The sequence below is a fragment of the Rhincodon typus genome, chromosome 6 (assembly GCF_021869965.1).
Source record: "Rhincodon typus isolate 14 chromosome 6, sRhiTyp1.1, whole genome shotgun sequence".
In the NCBI taxonomy this organism is placed as follows: domain Eukaryota; kingdom Metazoa; phylum Chordata; class Chondrichthyes; order Orectolobiformes; family Rhincodontidae; genus Rhincodon; species Rhincodon typus.
In genome coordinates this window covers 2,187,021-2,204,197 of record NC_063337.1, presented here as the reverse complement: position 1 = coordinate 2,204,197, position 17,177 = coordinate 2,187,021, and the positions used below count along the sequence as shown (strand labels likewise).

At 43.4% G+C, this 17,177-nt stretch overlaps 1 protein-coding gene across 2 annotated transcripts in view; it reads left to right on the top strand.

Moving 5' to 3' along the window:
• Positions 1 to 17,177, top strand: part of xrra1 (X-ray radiation resistance associated 1) — a 138,721-nt gene that overhangs the window by 82,556 nt on the left and 38,988 nt on the right. Inside the window, exons 3-5 of one of the 2 annotated variants that reach the window (XM_048597640.1) lie at positions 1,076 to 1,147; positions 7,278 to 7,350; positions 13,489 to 13,586. In XM_048597640.1, the coding sequence (XP_048453597.1) occupies positions 1,076 to 1,147; positions 7,278 to 7,350; positions 13,489 to 13,586 (243 nt within the window). The remainder of the gene's footprint in view (positions 1 to 1,075; positions 1,148 to 7,277; positions 7,351 to 13,488; positions 13,587 to 17,177) is intronic. The other variant, XM_048597641.1, reaches the window with a different exon arrangement.

Genomic DNA, 17,177 nt, shown 5'->3' with positions numbered 1-17,177 from the left:
CCCAAGAAGACTTTCCACATCAAGCAGATGTTCACCTGCACATCTGCTAATGTGGTATACTGCATCCGCTGTACCCGATGTGGCCTCCTCTACATCGGGGAAACCAAGCGGAGGCTCAGGGACCGCTTTGCAGAACACCTATGCTCGGTTCGCAATAAACAACTGCACCTCCCAGTCGTGAACCATTTCAACTCCCCCTCCCATTCCTCAGACGACGTGTCCATCCTGGGCCTCCTGCAGTGCCACAATGATGCCACCCGAAGGTTGCAGGAACAGCAACTCATATTCCGCTTGGGAACCCTGCAGCCCAATGGTATCAATGTGGACTTCACAAGCTTCAAAATCTCCCCTCCCCCTACCACACAAAAAAAAAAAAAACGCCCGTCCCCGCCTCCCTACCGATCTCTTCCTCCCACCTATCCCCTCCTCCCACCTCAAGCGGCACCCCCATCTCCTACCTACTAATCTCATCCTGCCCCTTTGACCTGTCCGTCCCCCCTGGACTGACCTATCCCCTCCCTAACTCCCCACCTACACTCATCTTTACTGGTTCCGTCCCCGCCTCTTCGACCTGTCTGTTTCCTCTCCACCTATCCTCTCCTCTATCCATCTTCTATCCGCCTCCCCCTCTCCCTATTTATTTCAGAACCCCCTTCCCCTCCCCCATTTCTGATGAAGGGTCTAGGCCCGAAACGTCAGCCTCTCTGCTCCTGTGATGCTCCTTGGCCTGCTGTGTTCATCCAGCTCTACACCTTGTTGCCTCGGATTTTCCAGCATCTGCAGTTCCTACAATATCTGCTGCCACACCTGCTGGGTTTTGTCAGCAATTTATGTTTTCAATTCTTGAATAGTCCAACAGGCTCGACCATTCATTCCAGCCACAATTTTTACAAAGTTTGAATTGATGGGAAAAGCGAACTTGCCATGCCTTAAATATGAAGAAGAATGTTAGATAAAGCTGAAGTATAGTGGGCTGAATCTGATTTATCTAATTTAAACAATATCCACATTCTCAGCTATGGAACCTGCCAGGATAGATTTGAGTTTCTGTCACCTACTCTGTTGTTCTTTACAGAAGCGGCTGCATTGTGTGGATAATTACTCCGACCTGTGTACTGTGAATATTAGTGACCAGAACCTCCATTCCGTATGTATGGTGTTAAAATTGCAATTGTGTGCTTGTGAATAGGGATTAAAGTCATAAAATGTCAGGAATGTAAGAAAAGGAGGCAGCCATTTATTTCCTCAGATCTGTTCCACTAATCAGTGAAATCATGGCTGATTTGTGTTGACCTACCTTATAATGCTCTCCTTTTGCCTATATTCTTTCATACCTTTGATTAATAAAATCTGTCAATCTCTGATATAAAATTTGTGAATCAACATCACAGAGCCTACAGCACAGAAATAGGCCCTTCGGCCCAACTCGTCCATGCCGATTAGGTTTCCTAAACTGAACCAGTCCCATTTGCCTGCATTTGGCCCCTATCCCTCTAAACCTTTCCAATCCGTGTAGCTGTCCAATTGTCTTTCAAATATTGTAGTTGTACCCACTTCTACCACTTCCTCTGGCAGCTTGTTCCTTTTTCGCAACACGTTCTGTGAAAAAGTTGCCCCTCAGGTCCTTTTTAAGTAGAATCATGGAGTCATACAGCATGGAAACAGACCTTTTGGTCCAACTAGTCCACACTGACCATGATCCCAAACCAAACTAGTCCCACTTGCCTGCGTTTGGTCCATATCCCTCCAAATATTGTACTGATCCAAATGTCTTAAAAGTTGTAGGAGCAAATTAATGCAGATGCTGGAATCTGTATTGAAAACAAAGAATGCAGGAAATCACATGGGTCAGACAGCATCCAGGTAGAGACAGCAAGCTAACGTTTCGAGTCTAGATGACTCTTCATCCAGCATGTCCACCTCAGCCTCCGAGGTTTCTTTATCGCTAGACAGAGGGGGAGAACCCATTGGTTTCGAAAGTCTTCCCAGCTTTTTTGAGGGGCGGGTATGTTTTGCTCCTGCCCCGTTTGTGAGTTTGCAGCTTTCAAATGGCCCACATGCTTCTTCAGGACTGCCTCACCTACCCAAACTTTGTACGTCATGGGACCTGATCTCGTGCCAATCATGCCTCTTACCCATGCAGAGCCATTTCCCTGGTTTTGGCACCAAACCATCTTTCTCGCTTGGAGGACTCTTGTGTCCGGCATTGGCATTTCTGTTGCCATTTCACTCTTCACCCCCAGGTCTGGGAAGAAGAGATTTAACCTGGTGCAGAGTCTTCTTCCGATTAGTAACTCTGCTGGAGTTATCCCTGTCATTGCATGAGGGGTGGTCTGACAATCGAATAGGAACCGGGACAGTTTGGTATCTAGTGAGGCTGTAGGCTGTTTCTTTAAGATTGCCTTCAAAGTTTGGATTGCTGGTTCCACCAGACCATTGAATGATGGATGGTATGGAGCTGTCCATATATGCCAAATGCCATTCAACTTTAGGAAATATTCAAATTCCCTGCTGGTAAATGACAGCCCGTTGTCTGTGACCAACAATTCTGGGAACCTGTGTATTGCAAAAGATGCTCGCAGCTTATCTATCATTGTCCCCGTGTTTGACAAACGAACTCAATGCATGTTCAACCACTTTGAGTGGGTGTCCACAATGACTAAAAACGTTGACCCCATGAAGGGACCTGCGTAGTTGACGTGAAAACGAGTCCAGGGTTTCGCTGGCTATTCCCACAAATGTGGGGGAGCTGCTAGTGGTAAATTTTGTCCTTGTTGGCACTTTGGACACTGCCTCACCAACGTGGCTATGTCTGCATCCAGTCCTGGCCACCAGATATAACTTCTTGCCAACATTTTCATTCGGGAAACCTCTAGATGACCATGGTGCTCAGGACAATCATGCTTGCTCGCCATAACACAATGCCGTTCTCTACAGTGATCTGGTCTCTCCTGGTCCAGAAAGGTTTCAATTCTGGCTGTGATGGCATTTTTATAGCCCCCATCACCACCAGCTGTTTCAGTTTTGGCAGGACCGGATCTTTTTGCGTTCACAGTTTGATATTGTCAGCAGTGACCAGAGGGTGTCTAACTACAGGGATAGCTCCAGCGGGGTTGCTAATGGGAGAAGACTCCGCACCAAGTTAAATCTGATTTCTTGGACCTGAAAGGTGAAATGGCATTAGGGACACCAAGACTCCTCTAAGTGAGTCTGGACACAAGACTCCTCCAAGCAAGAGAGACAGTTTACTTCAGGTGGTGAAATTTGGTGCTCAGGAAACATTAGGCTCCTAATAACCACAAGCTGTCAGGAGAATTATTCATTGCTTTTCATCTGCCCCAAAGTCATTTGCCTGGAGAAAATAAGGTATTCTCTCCACATAATTGTGGCCAGTCTTTGAAGGCAGATCAAATTGTCATGCTTCCCAAATAGCAGCATGATGCCCAACTCAAAGACAACTATTGCGAGCAAATTTCTTCAGGAGCATATTTTTTCTGTCGTCACCACAGAAATGACTCCACAAAGGCCGGTATCCTGCCACCAAATCACCCTTTAGTTACACGTGGATAGTATTTGACACTGGTCTGGCTTCCTCAGAGCCAGCTCTCAGAGTGCACAGAACCTCTGACACCTCTGTTTCTATCTGTCAGCCAGGGCTCCCTGATTGGACCAGATAAACAGCCCCAATCAGAGAACTCATATTCTATGGTGTTCACCTGGCTGACCCCGTTACGATCACTACAGGGCCATTTACATATTGATCGTGAATTATGCTTTGTGAAAGTGTTTTTCAAACTAGACTGCTTAACCTCATGTCTGAGGTTAGTTGTTATGTTCCCTTATCCTAGATTCCCTCCAATCAGTGGGATCAGTTTCTCTCTACCCTTTTATATCTCCCTATTGTCTTGAAAACATTTAACATAAAAAACCTTTAGTATTCTAAATTCCAGGGAATGCAACCCAATTCTCTCCTCGTGGTGTAACCTTTGGAGTCCCAGTATGCATCTAGTAAATCTCTGTTGCATTGTCTTCAAGGTCAATATCAGCCATGGTTCCTGAGATGTGCAGCACAGACTGAACTCCATGTGTGACCTAACCAGCGTTCTGTACAGCTGTAATATGACTTCTACAATTGTATCCAATCCTCCAGATGTAAAGGCCTGCATTTCATTTGTCTTTTTTAATCATTTTATGTGCCAGTTCATGATATTTTAATGATTATGACCTCCATTACTTCTAGGGGATATATTTGGTGCTCCTTTGCTGCTGGGTTGAAGGCCATCCCACCACTTATCTGCCAGCCCTTGGCCTGTCAGAGTTTAGGGGAAGCCCATCTGCCCTTCAGTATTTTCAATTCTGAATCGTCAATTGATGGGAAGCCCAGGCCATGTAGAAAACCCAGCAGTTTTAGCTGCACTGTCTGATGTCAAGTTAATGTGGAGTTCTTCCTTGCTTAACCCCTGACTCATTGGAGGTAGCCCTCCAACAAAGTCGTCATCCTCTTTAACTTTCCCCTGTCCTGTAGAATCCACCCCAAACCCCTGCAAAGACACCCCTAAACCTGGACTTTTCTGGGCTTCCAGTGTATTGTGCCTATCTGTAGTTCCAGCATTGGCCACCACTCCCAAGTGGCACTTTTAGAACTGCAGACCTGCTGGCAATATGGTTGGCCCAGCAAGTCTTCAAGGTGGAGCTTTCTCACTTTTAATTTATTAATTCTGCTTCCAGTATTAAATTACTAATACTCAGGATTACGTGGCCTTCCCCTATCACTGGAATGGTAGGAATTGCAATTTGGTGTCCTGTAAAATCTAGCTCTCGAGCTTTCAACTCTGGCAGTTGCTCAGTGTCACCTCAAAGTCAGAAAGTTGTGGATTTGAGTCCCATTCCAGAGACTTCAGTATCACAATCTAAGCTGACACTCCAGTGCAGTACAAAGTGAATGCTGTATTGTCAGAGATACTGTTGTATGGTGGATATAAAAGATTGCTGGCAGTATTTGAAGAAAAGCAGGTTAATTCTTCTTGGTATGGGCCCAAGCTACGCCTGCCTCTTTGTAGGTTACGTGGAACAATCCCTCTTCCGTACCTACACCGGCCCTAAACCCCAGCTCTTCCTCCGTTACATTGATGACTGTATCGGCGCCGCCTCGTGCTCCCACGAGGAGCTCGAACAGTTCATCCACTTCACTAACACCTTCCACTTCAACCTTAAGTTTACCTGGACCATCTCTAACACCTCTCTCCCCTTCCTGGACCTCTCTGTCTCCATATCGGGCAACCACCTAGAAACCGATATTCATTTCAAGCCCACCGACTCCCACAGCTACCTAGAATACTCCTCCTCCCACCCACCTTCCTGCAAAAATGCTATCCCCTATTCCCAATTCCTTCGCCTCCGCCACATCTGCTCCCAGGATGAGGCATTCCACTCCCGTACATCTCAGTTGTCCTCGTTTTTCAAGGACCATAACTTCCCCCCCTCGGTGGTCGAGAATGCCCTCAACCGTGTCTCCCACATCTCCCGCACCTCATCCCTCACACCCTGTCCACGCAATAAGAACCAATAAAGAATCCCCCTCGTCCTCACGTACCACCCCACCAACCTCCGGATCCAACGCATCATCCTCCGACACTTCCGCCATCTGCAATCCGACCCCACCACCAAAGACATCTTTCCCTCCCCACCTTTATCTGCTTTCCGGAGGGACAACTCTCTCCGTGACTCCCTCGTCCGCTCCACACTCCCCTCCAGCTCCACCACACCCGGCACTTTTCCCTGCAACCGCAGGAAGTGCTACACCTGCCCCCATACCTCCTCCCTCACCCCCATCCCAGGCCCCAAGAAGACTTTCCACATCAAGCAGATGTTCACCTGCACATCTGCCAATGTAGTAGACTGCATCCGCTGTACCCGATGTGGCCTCCTCTACATCGGGGAAACCAAGCGGAGGCTCGGGGACCGCTTTGCAGAACACCTACGCTCGGTTCGCAATAAACAACTGCACTTCCCAGTCGCGAACCATTTCAACTCCCCCTCCCATTCCTCAGACGACATGTCCATCCTGGGCCTCCTGCAGTGCCACAACGATGCCACCCGAAGGTTGCAGGAACAGCAACTCATATTCCGCTTGGGAACCCTGCAGCCCAATGGTATCAATGTGGATTTCACAAGTTTCAAAATCTCCCCTCCCCCTACCGCATCCCAAAACCAGTCCAGCTTGTCCCTGCCTCCCTAACCTGTTCTTCCTCCCACCTATCCCCTCCTCCCACCTCAAGCGGCACCCCCATCTCCTACCGACCAATCTCATCCTGCCCCTTTGACCTGTCCGTCCTCCCTGGACTGACCTATCCCCTTCCTAACTCCCCACCTACACTCACCTTTACTGGCCCCATCCCCACCTCTTCGACCTGTTTGTTTCCTTTCCACCTATCCTCTCCTCTATCCATCTTCTATCCGCCTCCCACTCTCTCCCTATTTATTTCAGAACCCCTTCCCCTCCTACTTTTCTGATGAAGGGTCTAGGCCCGAAACGTCAGCCTCTCTGCTCTTATGATGCTGCTTGGCCTGCTGTGTTCATCCAGCCCTGCACCTTGTTGTCTCGAATTCTTCTTGGTGTATTGGCCAAAATTTTTCCTCAAATTATATAACAAAAAGCACCTAAACATTAAAATTCAAAAGCAAAATACTGTAAATGCTGGAAAGCTGAAATAAAAACATAAAATACTCAGCAGGTGAGGCAGCATCTGTGAGAAGCAGACTTAATATTTCAGTTCTGTTACATTTCGTTAGATCTGATGGTGTTTCTCCATCTGAGACAGAACTGTTACAGCTAGCATCAAGATGGCTTGTTGAGTTAATTAACCTAGTTTTCTGGATTATAACATAGATAATCTGTTTTTAACAATGTGGATTGAGGAATAAATTTTGATTAGCACTTTCCTCTTCAAAATACAACCATAGGAAGCTTCAATTTTTCATCTCATTCATAACACACTTTGGTGTAATGCAGAACTTGCTGGTGCGAGACCTTTAACTCTCGCACACTTGCCACAAGCAGCATTAGGGATGCTGGCCTTTCTAACTGCTTGGTTTGGTGTTTTTGGTTTCCAGCAGCGACACGGTTATCAATTTGTTTCTTACAGAGATAAACTGTTGCAGTTTCCTCAGTAAGGAAGTAAACAGATAAGCTACAGTAAATATCTTACAAATGAATAAATATTGTAATAAGTCCAAATTGGTTTTAACCATCTGCTTATAAGTATTTTTTTCTTTAGGTTAAACAAGAAGATCTTAAGTTATTTGATTCTGTGGTTTATGTAAATGCAGCAGAAAACCATTTGCCTTTGGGTAAGAATCAACTCATTCATCAAGGAAATATGTTATCTCAGCACCCTGGACAATGGAGGGAAAAAAGTATGCACAGTACAAGCTCCTGTTACAAAGTGTGTGTGCACATGAGAACAGAATCAGGTATAGGTGTGATGCCCCCCACGGGTGAATGGTCAGTCAGCACCCAAGGAATGGATGGCCACAGGAGCTGAACTATGGCTAAGATCTAAAGTTTGAGGCAAATAGCTGAAATGCAGCTAAGAGGAAGCTTGATAATAACTTGAAAAAGAAAAGAGTGGAACGATATATTAATGAGTGGGAGGAGGCTTATGTGGAGAATAAACAGTGGCATGCACCAGTTGGGCTGAATGGCCTAAATCTGTGTTATACATTCAATGTAATTATATATGATATATGTCCACCCAAAACTCAGAATTGTCCTAAACTCAGCAGAAGGCATAGCAACGCAGGGACTTGAAAATGTCCAGAAATATGAGAGAGAGAGAGGTAAAATAAGCCTGAATAATATTTGCTTTGAGGCCTAGTTTAGAACAGCAGTGGAAGCTATCCACAGTGATTTTTTTGTCCAGAGGGAAAAGAGGAAAGATAGCTCTTAGAAGGAGGGAGATTAGTAGTGAGGGATTCAGAGATGGTAATGCTATTGAATGTCAAGTGGAAATGATTAGATTCTGTCTTGTTAGAGATGGTCATTGCCTAGCACTATGTGAGGGCCATTTTTTTTTTTGTGTGTTTGATTGTGGACTGGAATGAAAGAAGAACGGTTTTAAAAACCAAGGATTATTGTGGGTCTGCTGCACTTTTTGAAGGCAAATAATCTAACACTCATTTTAAGCACTCTTTACTCAGCTGCTCATTCAAGCAGCAGAGGGAGAGGTTTCCAGATGAACTGGACCTGGAGAATCATGGCAAATCCTGTGAACAGGGACCACAGAATAGCTTTCCTAGTTTTTCCCTCCACCCATACACACCCATGTTTTGTTTCCTGTCTGTGTCTGTCTGTATGTGTGTGTAGAGGGTGAGTTTATAACTGGGACACAGTTTTAGCCAGTAGAATTATATGCTGACTGCTTCTCATTTTTCACCTATAGGTAGAATCTATTTAGTTGTAATGAAAAGTAATTCCTGTTAAGTACAGAACCATTGACTGTGCTTTCTGTCGACCTAGGTCTAAAAGACAGGGAAATTGGGGAATTCATTTTAATTCATTTAAAAAATCTTTAATACAACTCAGGGAACTGCAGGGCTTGATATCCAGCGCACTACTTGTGAGATGTAAATGTCACTTAACCCTTGTAAACCATAGCCTGGTAATTGTCCAGATCTTGCTGCATTTAACCATGAACTACTTTAGCATCTGAGGAGTTGTGATTAGTGTTGAACATTATGCAATCATCAGCCAACATTCCCACTTCTGACCTTATGATGGAGGGAATGGCATTGTTGAAGCGACTGAAGATGGTTGGGCCTAGGACACTCTGGGGACCCTGACGAACTCCTGCAGAGATGTCCTGGAGCTTAGCTGACTGACCACTACAACTACAACCATCCTCCTTTTTACCAGATATGACTCCAACCAGTGGACAGTTTGACCTCGATTCCTGTTAACTCTAGTTTTGCTGGGGCTCTTGATGCCACATTTAGTCAAATATAGCCTTGATATCAAGGGTAGCCACAATCTCCTCTCCTCGAAAATTCAGCTCTTCTGTCCATGTCCGAACTAAGACTGTAATGAGGTCAGGAGCTGAGTAGCTCTGGCTGAACCCAAACTGGGTGTCAGAGAGCAGGTAATTGCAAAGCAGGTGCTGATTGATAACACTGTTGATGAACCTTCCATCACTTTGCTGATGACCCAGTGTAAACTGATGGGGCAGTAATTGGCTGAGTTGGACTTGTCTTTGTGTATAAAACATGCTGGGGCAATTTTCCTCCTTGTCAGGTAGATGCCAGTGTAGCAGCTGTACTGGAACAGCATGGCTAAGGGACGCTGCAAGTTCTGGGGCATCAGTATTATTGCCAGAATATTTTCCGGCCTGTAGTTTTTTTGCAATATCTAGTGCCTTCAGCTTTTCTTTGCTATCACATGGAGTCAATCAAATTGGCTGAAAACTGGCATGGTTTTCTCTCTACGGGTTCTCCCAAATCTACTGAGTTTATCCAATACTTTCTGTTTTAACTTAAGCCAGGAATTCAACCCTAGTTCAATGAAAGATGCAAGAGGACATGCTGTGAGCTGCACCATGCATACTTAAAAATGAGGCGTCAACCCAATGAAGCTACGACATAGGACTACTCGCAAGCCAAACAGTGGAAGCAACATGCAATAAACAGAGCTAAGTGGTCCCAAACCAATAGCTCAGATCTAAGTTCTTCAATCTTGTCGCATCCAGTCATAAATACTTATAGGCAATTAAACAACTAGAGGAGAATGCTCCACAAATATCCTCATTCTCAAGAATGGGGGAGTGCAGCATATCAATGCAAATGACAAGGCTGAAGCATTTAGCACATCAAATGATTAATCTTGTCTCCTATGAAGGTCCCTAGCTTCACGGATATCAGTCTTCAACCAATTGAATTCACTTCATATGATATCAAGAAACAGTTGGAGATTGGATTCTGCAAAGCTATGGACCTTGACAACATTCCGATAATACAACTGAAGACTTGTGCTCCAGTGCTAAGCTGTTCCAGTACAGCTATAACACTGGCATCTACCCAGCAATGTGGAAAATTGGGCAGATATGTCTTGTTGATTCTTATCCACAAAAAGCAGGACAAATTCAACTTGGCCAATTAACGTTACTTTATTCTTGATCATCAACAAAATGATGGAAAGGATCATTGACAGTGATATGGAGTGGCACATGCTCTGGTCCAAACATGAACAGAAGATATGAACTTCAGAAAGGAGGTGGGAGTGACTGCCCTTCCTATAAAGGAAGCATTTGACTGAGTGTAGCAGCAAGGAGTTCTAGCAAAACTGGAGCCAATGGGAATCGGGGGAACTCTTGTGATGTAAAGTGTGTGATTTATTGATACTTCAATATCATTAATTTTAGAATTTGTATTTGAGCTAGTGGCATGTTGATTTTGGGGTGTGTCTTTGAAGGACTTTAATGATGAATGTGTCAGTAGTCCTGATGCTGTAGCGATTTCTTAAAAGAAACAGTCTGAGAGAGTTCTTGGAGGCTAATAAGAATTTGTTTTTATTGGGAGCAAATGAAATGAACAGTTGTGCATGAGGCTTTCAGTTTAGAAGGTTCTAGAAATGATTTTTTTTTGCTTGGGGAAATACCAATTGCTTAAAAAATAAATTTTTTAGCTCTAGTTTGAAAATTTTGCAGAAGTCTTGATTAAACCTAGTGGTATAAAACAGTTGTCTCTGAGATGGTGTAGAATGAGCCATGTGCGGGGAGCGAGTACCAGAGCAGCACACGTGGAGCGAGTCCCTGAGCAGTGAGTCCCAGAGCAGCGCGGGGACCGAGTCCCAGACAGAGACCAGTGCAGGGCAGGCAGTCCTGGAACTTACCTTGGAGCCGCTGAGTGCCGGTATGGAGTGGGGACGGTTGTTGGACTGGGGTCTCGCACGGGCAGTCAGACCACGTGCGGAGGTCCTGCACTGGGTTGCTACAATGTAATGTTTATTTGAAACTTTTTACCTTGCTGTAATGTCAACACTCTAACTATATATTATTTCTAACGTATTTTTTAAAACCTGTAAAGTAATGCAACTACTTTTATTTCTCTTTTGTATCCAAGATTTGTGCCTAGCTACTTGTACCTAAGATGGCACCATAAGAGGCAGACGTTATTAAAGCTTTTCACTGTACTCCTGTATTTCTACAATGGGAATACACATGACAATAAAAAGATATTCTGTTAAGAAATAGCTTACCTCAGTGTAAGTAGTTCAGTTTTAAAATTCCAGATCAGAACTGTTTGATTAAAACCCCAAAAGGGTTATCTGAAGTTGAGATAATCAAAGTTCAGTTGTATGAAGGCTCCAGGAAGAGATTATCAGAATCTCTGGTCCAGGGATTGAATCCACAGTTAAACTAACTCCTACAGAAATAGGAAATGACTCTGGTGTGAGTACTGTATTGGAGCATTTTTGAGGTAAATGAGAATGTATCTTACCAAGTGTTTCAAAATCTACAAACTTGCATTTTATGTAAATAGTTTGGTTTATTCTATCATTTTCTTTATTTCTTTAATGTAATAAACCTCAGTTTTATCATTAAAATCAAATCTTCAGCATTTTGTATTTGTGTTTCAATGAAAGACCAACACATCAAAACCAAAAATAAAACAAAATATGATCTATCAAGCCAATTTTCAGTCTAGGATCTGACATGTTCAGTAATAACATCAGCTGGGAACAGAACACACTCTGCTGGTTGGAGTCATACCTGGCCCAAAAGAAGATGGCAATGGTTTTGAAGGTCAATAATCTCAGTCCCATAACATTACAGCAGGAATTCCTCAGGGTAGATTTTTTTTCTACTCAGCCTTTTCAGACATATTATGACACACCTCTGGAGCAAGTGGAACTTGAACCCAGATCTCCTGGCTCAGAGGTATGGATACTACCACTGTGCCACAAGGGCCCTCTAGTTCTTCAGGATAAGTCTTCAGCATGACCATCTTCTGCTGCTTCATCAATAACCATCCCTCCAATATAAGGTCTGAAATGGGGATTGTGCCATCATTAACAAACATGTTCAGCACCATCTGCCACTCTCCAGATACTGAAGCAGTCAGTGTCCACATGCAGCAAAACCCAGACAACATCCATATTTAGGTTGATCAGTGATAAGTAACATTCATACCACATGATTACTAGGCAATGACCCTCTCCAAAAGACACAATCTAATAATCTCACCTTAATGTTCAAAGGTGTTACCATCTCTGAATGGCCCAATATCAACTATGGGAGTTACCATTGACCAGAAACTAAATTGACAAGTTGTGTAAATACTGTGGCTACCAGGTCAGTCATCAAGGCTGTTTTGACAAGATCTTCCAAACTTATGACCACTACTACCTAGAAGGACAAGAACAGTAGATGCATGGGAACACCACCATCTGCAAGTTCCCCTCCAAGCCATTCACCATTCTGACTTAGAACCATATTGCTGTTCCTTCAGTGTCACTGGATCAAAATTTTGAAACTCCCTCTGTAACAGCACTGTGGTTGTCCTTACTCTCTGCCTTCTGCCAGTCAGCCATTCCTCTATTCTTGCGAGTACTTTGCCCCTAATATCATGGACTTTTAACTTATTTAGCAGCGTCTTGTGTGATACCTTGTCACAGGCCTTCTGGAAAATACTTCTGGACTTACCAGATATTGAAACAGTCTGGCTTGTGTCCAGCAAGACTTGGACAAAATTGGACTGACAACTGTCATGTAACATTGCTCGGTAGTTGTGAAGCAGCGATGACCATCTTCAACAAGAGAAAATCTAACCGTCTCCTCTTCACATTCAACAGTATTAAAATCACAGGATCCCCTTCTCCTCAACATTATAGTTAACAGTAAAATGAAGTAGACCAGCCATATAAATTCTGTGATTACAAAAGCAGCACGCAGCTCACATCCTAACTCCCCAAAGTCTGTCCACCATATATGTTAGGTATGTGATAGAATAGAAACCTCTCCACTTGCCTGGATGAATGCAACTCTAACAATATTCAAAACAAAAGTTGCTGGAGAATCTCAGCAGGTCTGTTGAAGGAAAGCAGAGTTAACATTTTGAGCTCCATGACCCTTCTGATAAACTAGTTCCTTTTTCCTGTGGAGGAGAGGTGGTATATGCTTTGCTGTTCCATATGAAATTTGGCATCCTGGTGTCTGTCCTGAAGAGTGCAAGACATAAAGATGTGACACGTTTACTTCAGTAATAGTCTGTTAAGTTAGTTGAACGCAATTTGGCTTTAATAAACCCATGCTGGCTTTCCTCCATTAATCCATAATTGTTCAAGCAACTGTTAATTTTGCCCCTTAGAAATTAAGATGACAGATTACCTGAATTACAATATCTGAACTTGTCTTCACAATTATTACTGCAAATTTGGGTTAACCCCTGCCTAAATAACCTGTGTGCGTATTTTCATTTTCTCTTTTTTTTTCTCAGAACCATTTAAACTGTTTCCAGCTATTCGAGAACTGGATCTCACAATGAATGGTCTGCAGAAAGTGCAGCTGATCTCAGACGATTTCCCTCACTTGGAGGTAAGTTATTCAGTTTAGATTGGTGCCTGATAGTCACAGGAATTGCCCACCAGGCTTACAGGTAAAGTTTGTTGGATGCAACTCCAGTGCCAAGTGTCAATAGGAGTTTTTGAGCAGTTTTGTATATAGTGTTGATCTCCCTATTTAAGATGTACAGTTAGGAAAGATGTTGAAAGCAGTTCAGCGAAGATTTACAAGACTAATACCTGGAATGGGCAGGTTGTCTTGACACAACAGATTGGAAGAGTCCTACCCGAAACGTCAGCTTTCCTGCTCCACTGATGCTGCCTGGCCTGCTGTGTTCATCCAGCTTTACACCTTGTTATCTCAGATTCTCCAGCATCAGCAGTTCCTACTATCTCTAGGCTTGTATCTGGTGGTTTTTGGAAGAACAAGAGGTGACTTAATTGAAACATATAAGACTTTGAAGGGTTTTGACAGGATTGATGCGGAGAGAATGCTTCCACTTGTGGGAGAACCTAGAATTAGAGGCCATTGTTTCAACAATAAAGGGTTGCCCATTTATGACAGACATGAGGAGAAATGTTTTCTCACAGAGGGATAGTGAGTTTTTCGAATTTTCTTCCTCAACACAGTGGAAGTCAAGTCTTTGAATATTTTTAAAGTGGAATAGATAGATTCTTGCTAAACAAGGGTGTGAAGCGTTATCAGGGTGGTTGGGAATGCAGAGAAATCAGATCAGCCATGATTTTACTGAATGGTGAAGCAGACTCAAGGAACCGAGTGGCCTACTACTGATTTGTATGTTTGTATGTAATTTTTCTGGATTTCTCCCACATCAAATGCAAGCCTTTCAATCCAAATATTCAAGGCAGCCAGGCCAATAACTTCTTTATTCTCTCTGTACCATTCTTGTTATAATCTCAGTAGATCTTTTTAAAATATTACTTCCAGTGCCACGTGCTAGCAACAGCAGGAATAAGAGAATAGATCATTAGTATTAGATGAATGTGTGGCTGGAGGAATGGTATACCAGGGAGGGGTTTAGATTCTTGAGGCATAGGGACCCATTTATGGGGAAGGGGAACCTGTACAAGCCTGATGGGTTGTACCTGGGTAGAGCTGGAACAAACATTCTTGCGAGTGCTTTTGCTAATTCCGTTGGAGGGGTTTTAAACTAGTATGGCAGGGGGAATGGGATTTAAAGCATAGGTTTAAATAGGTCAGATTCAGATCAGAAACAAGAGGATTAGTATTATTATGGAAAAGGTCAGCGCTAAATAAGGAGTAAAAGTTTTAAACTTGAAGAAGACAAATTTTACAAAACTGAGAAATATTTGCCTGAGGTTGACTGGACAGGACTGTTAAAGGATAAATCAGTGTGAGGCACTAAAAAGTGAGATCCTTAGGGCACAAAGCAGACATGTCCCCTCCAGAAATAAGAATGGTACAGCCAAATCTAGACCCCATGGTTGTCTAGAAAAATACAGGAGATTATTAAACAGAAAAAGAAAGCATATGATATTCTCAGTTAGTGGTAGAGGCAGGGAAACTAAACTCTTTGAAAAGTACCTGGATCTGCATGATAAGTGCTGTAAGCTGTAGAGCTATGCACCATGTGCACAAAGGTGGGATTAGAAAGGGCATCTGGGTGTCTTTGGGAAATGGAAAAGATTAGCCGAATAATGGCCCCCTTTTGTGCTGTATCATTTCTATGGTTCTAAGGGAAAGTTGAGCTTCCAGGTATTGGCTCAAGGGATGACCCATCAGGATTTCATGTTTTGAAAAAATATTATTTTATCGAATGACTAAAGAACACTATTGACTAAACACCATTATCACTTGTAGACAGCTTATACTATAAAATCTAGAAACGTTTTACTTATCACACATCACATTCTCCATAGTTACAGTTTTTGTAGCAAATAATTCAGTTTCATTCAGCTTAGAAAGATCTTTCATGTGAGGATTATATTGTAAATTGATTTCTGTAGCTTAGTGCTAAAAGCTAGAGTAAAAGGGTGGCTAGGTCCCTTTAAAGATCAGCATGGTGTGGAGCCACAGGAGATGGGGGAGATTTTTAATGAATATTTCTCCTCAGTCTTTACTGAGGAGAGAATCATGGATGCTGAGGAAATAAGGGAAGTAAGTGGGGATGGTTTGGACCACACACATATTACCAGAGAGGAGGTGTTTGCAGCCTTAGATTGCATTAAGGTGGATAAATCCCCTGGGCCTGATCAAGTCCATCCTCACAAATTGTGGGGCTAGGGAAGAAATTGCAGGCATCCTTGCAGAGATTTTTGTTTCATCTTTAGCCACTGGTGAAGTTCCGGAAGACTGGAAGGTGGCTAATGTTGTTCTATTGTTTAAGAAAGGTAGCAAAGATAAGCCAGGAAACTACAGGCCAGTGAGCCTGACGTCAGTGGTAAGCGAATTATTGAACAGGATACTGAGGGACAGGATCAACCAACATTTGGATAATCAAGGTCCGATTAGGGATAGTCAGCATGGATTTGTGCATGGGAAGTCATGGCTGACAAATCTTTTAGAGTTTTTCGAACAGGTAACCAAGAAGATAGATGAAGCTAGGGCAGTGGATGTTGTCTATATGGACTTTAGTAGGGTCTTTTACAAGGGCCCACACAGCAGGCTAGTCATGAAGGTTAGGTCACATGGGATCCAGGGAGAGGTAGCTAATTGGATTTAAAACTTGCTTGATGGTAGGAAGCAGAGGCTGATAGTTGAAGGTTGTTTCTCGGTCTGGAGGCCTGTGACTAGTGGTGTGCCACAAGGGTCGGTGCTGGGACCTTGGTTATTTATTAGTTACATCAATGATCTGAAAGTGAATGTACAAGTCATGATTATTCAGTTTGTGAATGATACAAAGTTAGGAGGTATAGTTGATAGCGAGGAAGGTTATCAAAAATTACAGAGGGATCTTGATCAGATGGGGAAGTGGGCTGAGATTGGCAAATTCAATTCAAACAGATATGTGTGAGGTGTTGCACTTTGGAAAGTCAAACCAAGATAGGACTTATACAGTAAATGGTAAGGTCCTGAGGAGTGTTGTGGAACAGAGGCATCTAGGAGTACAAATACATAGTTAATTGAAAGTGACGTCACAGGTAGACAGGGTGGTGAAGAAGGCATTTGGCAGGCTGGCACTGGTTGAGGAATAGGAGTTAGGACATTATGTTAAAGTAGTATATAGTTCTAAGGGAAAGTTGAGCTCCAGGTATTGGCTCAAGGGATGACCCACTTTTGGTCACCGTATTATAGAAAAGCTATAGTTAAAATGGCAATTGTGCAAAGAAGATTTATGAGGATATTGCCAGGACTAGTAAGCCTGAGTTATAGGGAGAGGTTGGCCAGGATAGGACTTTATTTTTCAAATGTAGGAGATTGAGGGGTGACCTTACTGAGGTGTATAAAATCATGAGGGGCATAGATAGGATGAATGCATATAGTCTTTTTCCCAGGGATGGGGAATTGAAAACTAGAGGGTATAGGTTTAAGGTGAGGGGGGAAAGATTTAAGAAGGACCTGAGGGACAATGCAGAGAGTGGTGTGTTTACGGAATAGGCTGCCAGAGAACGTGGATGAGGCAAGTACAGTAGCAACATTTTA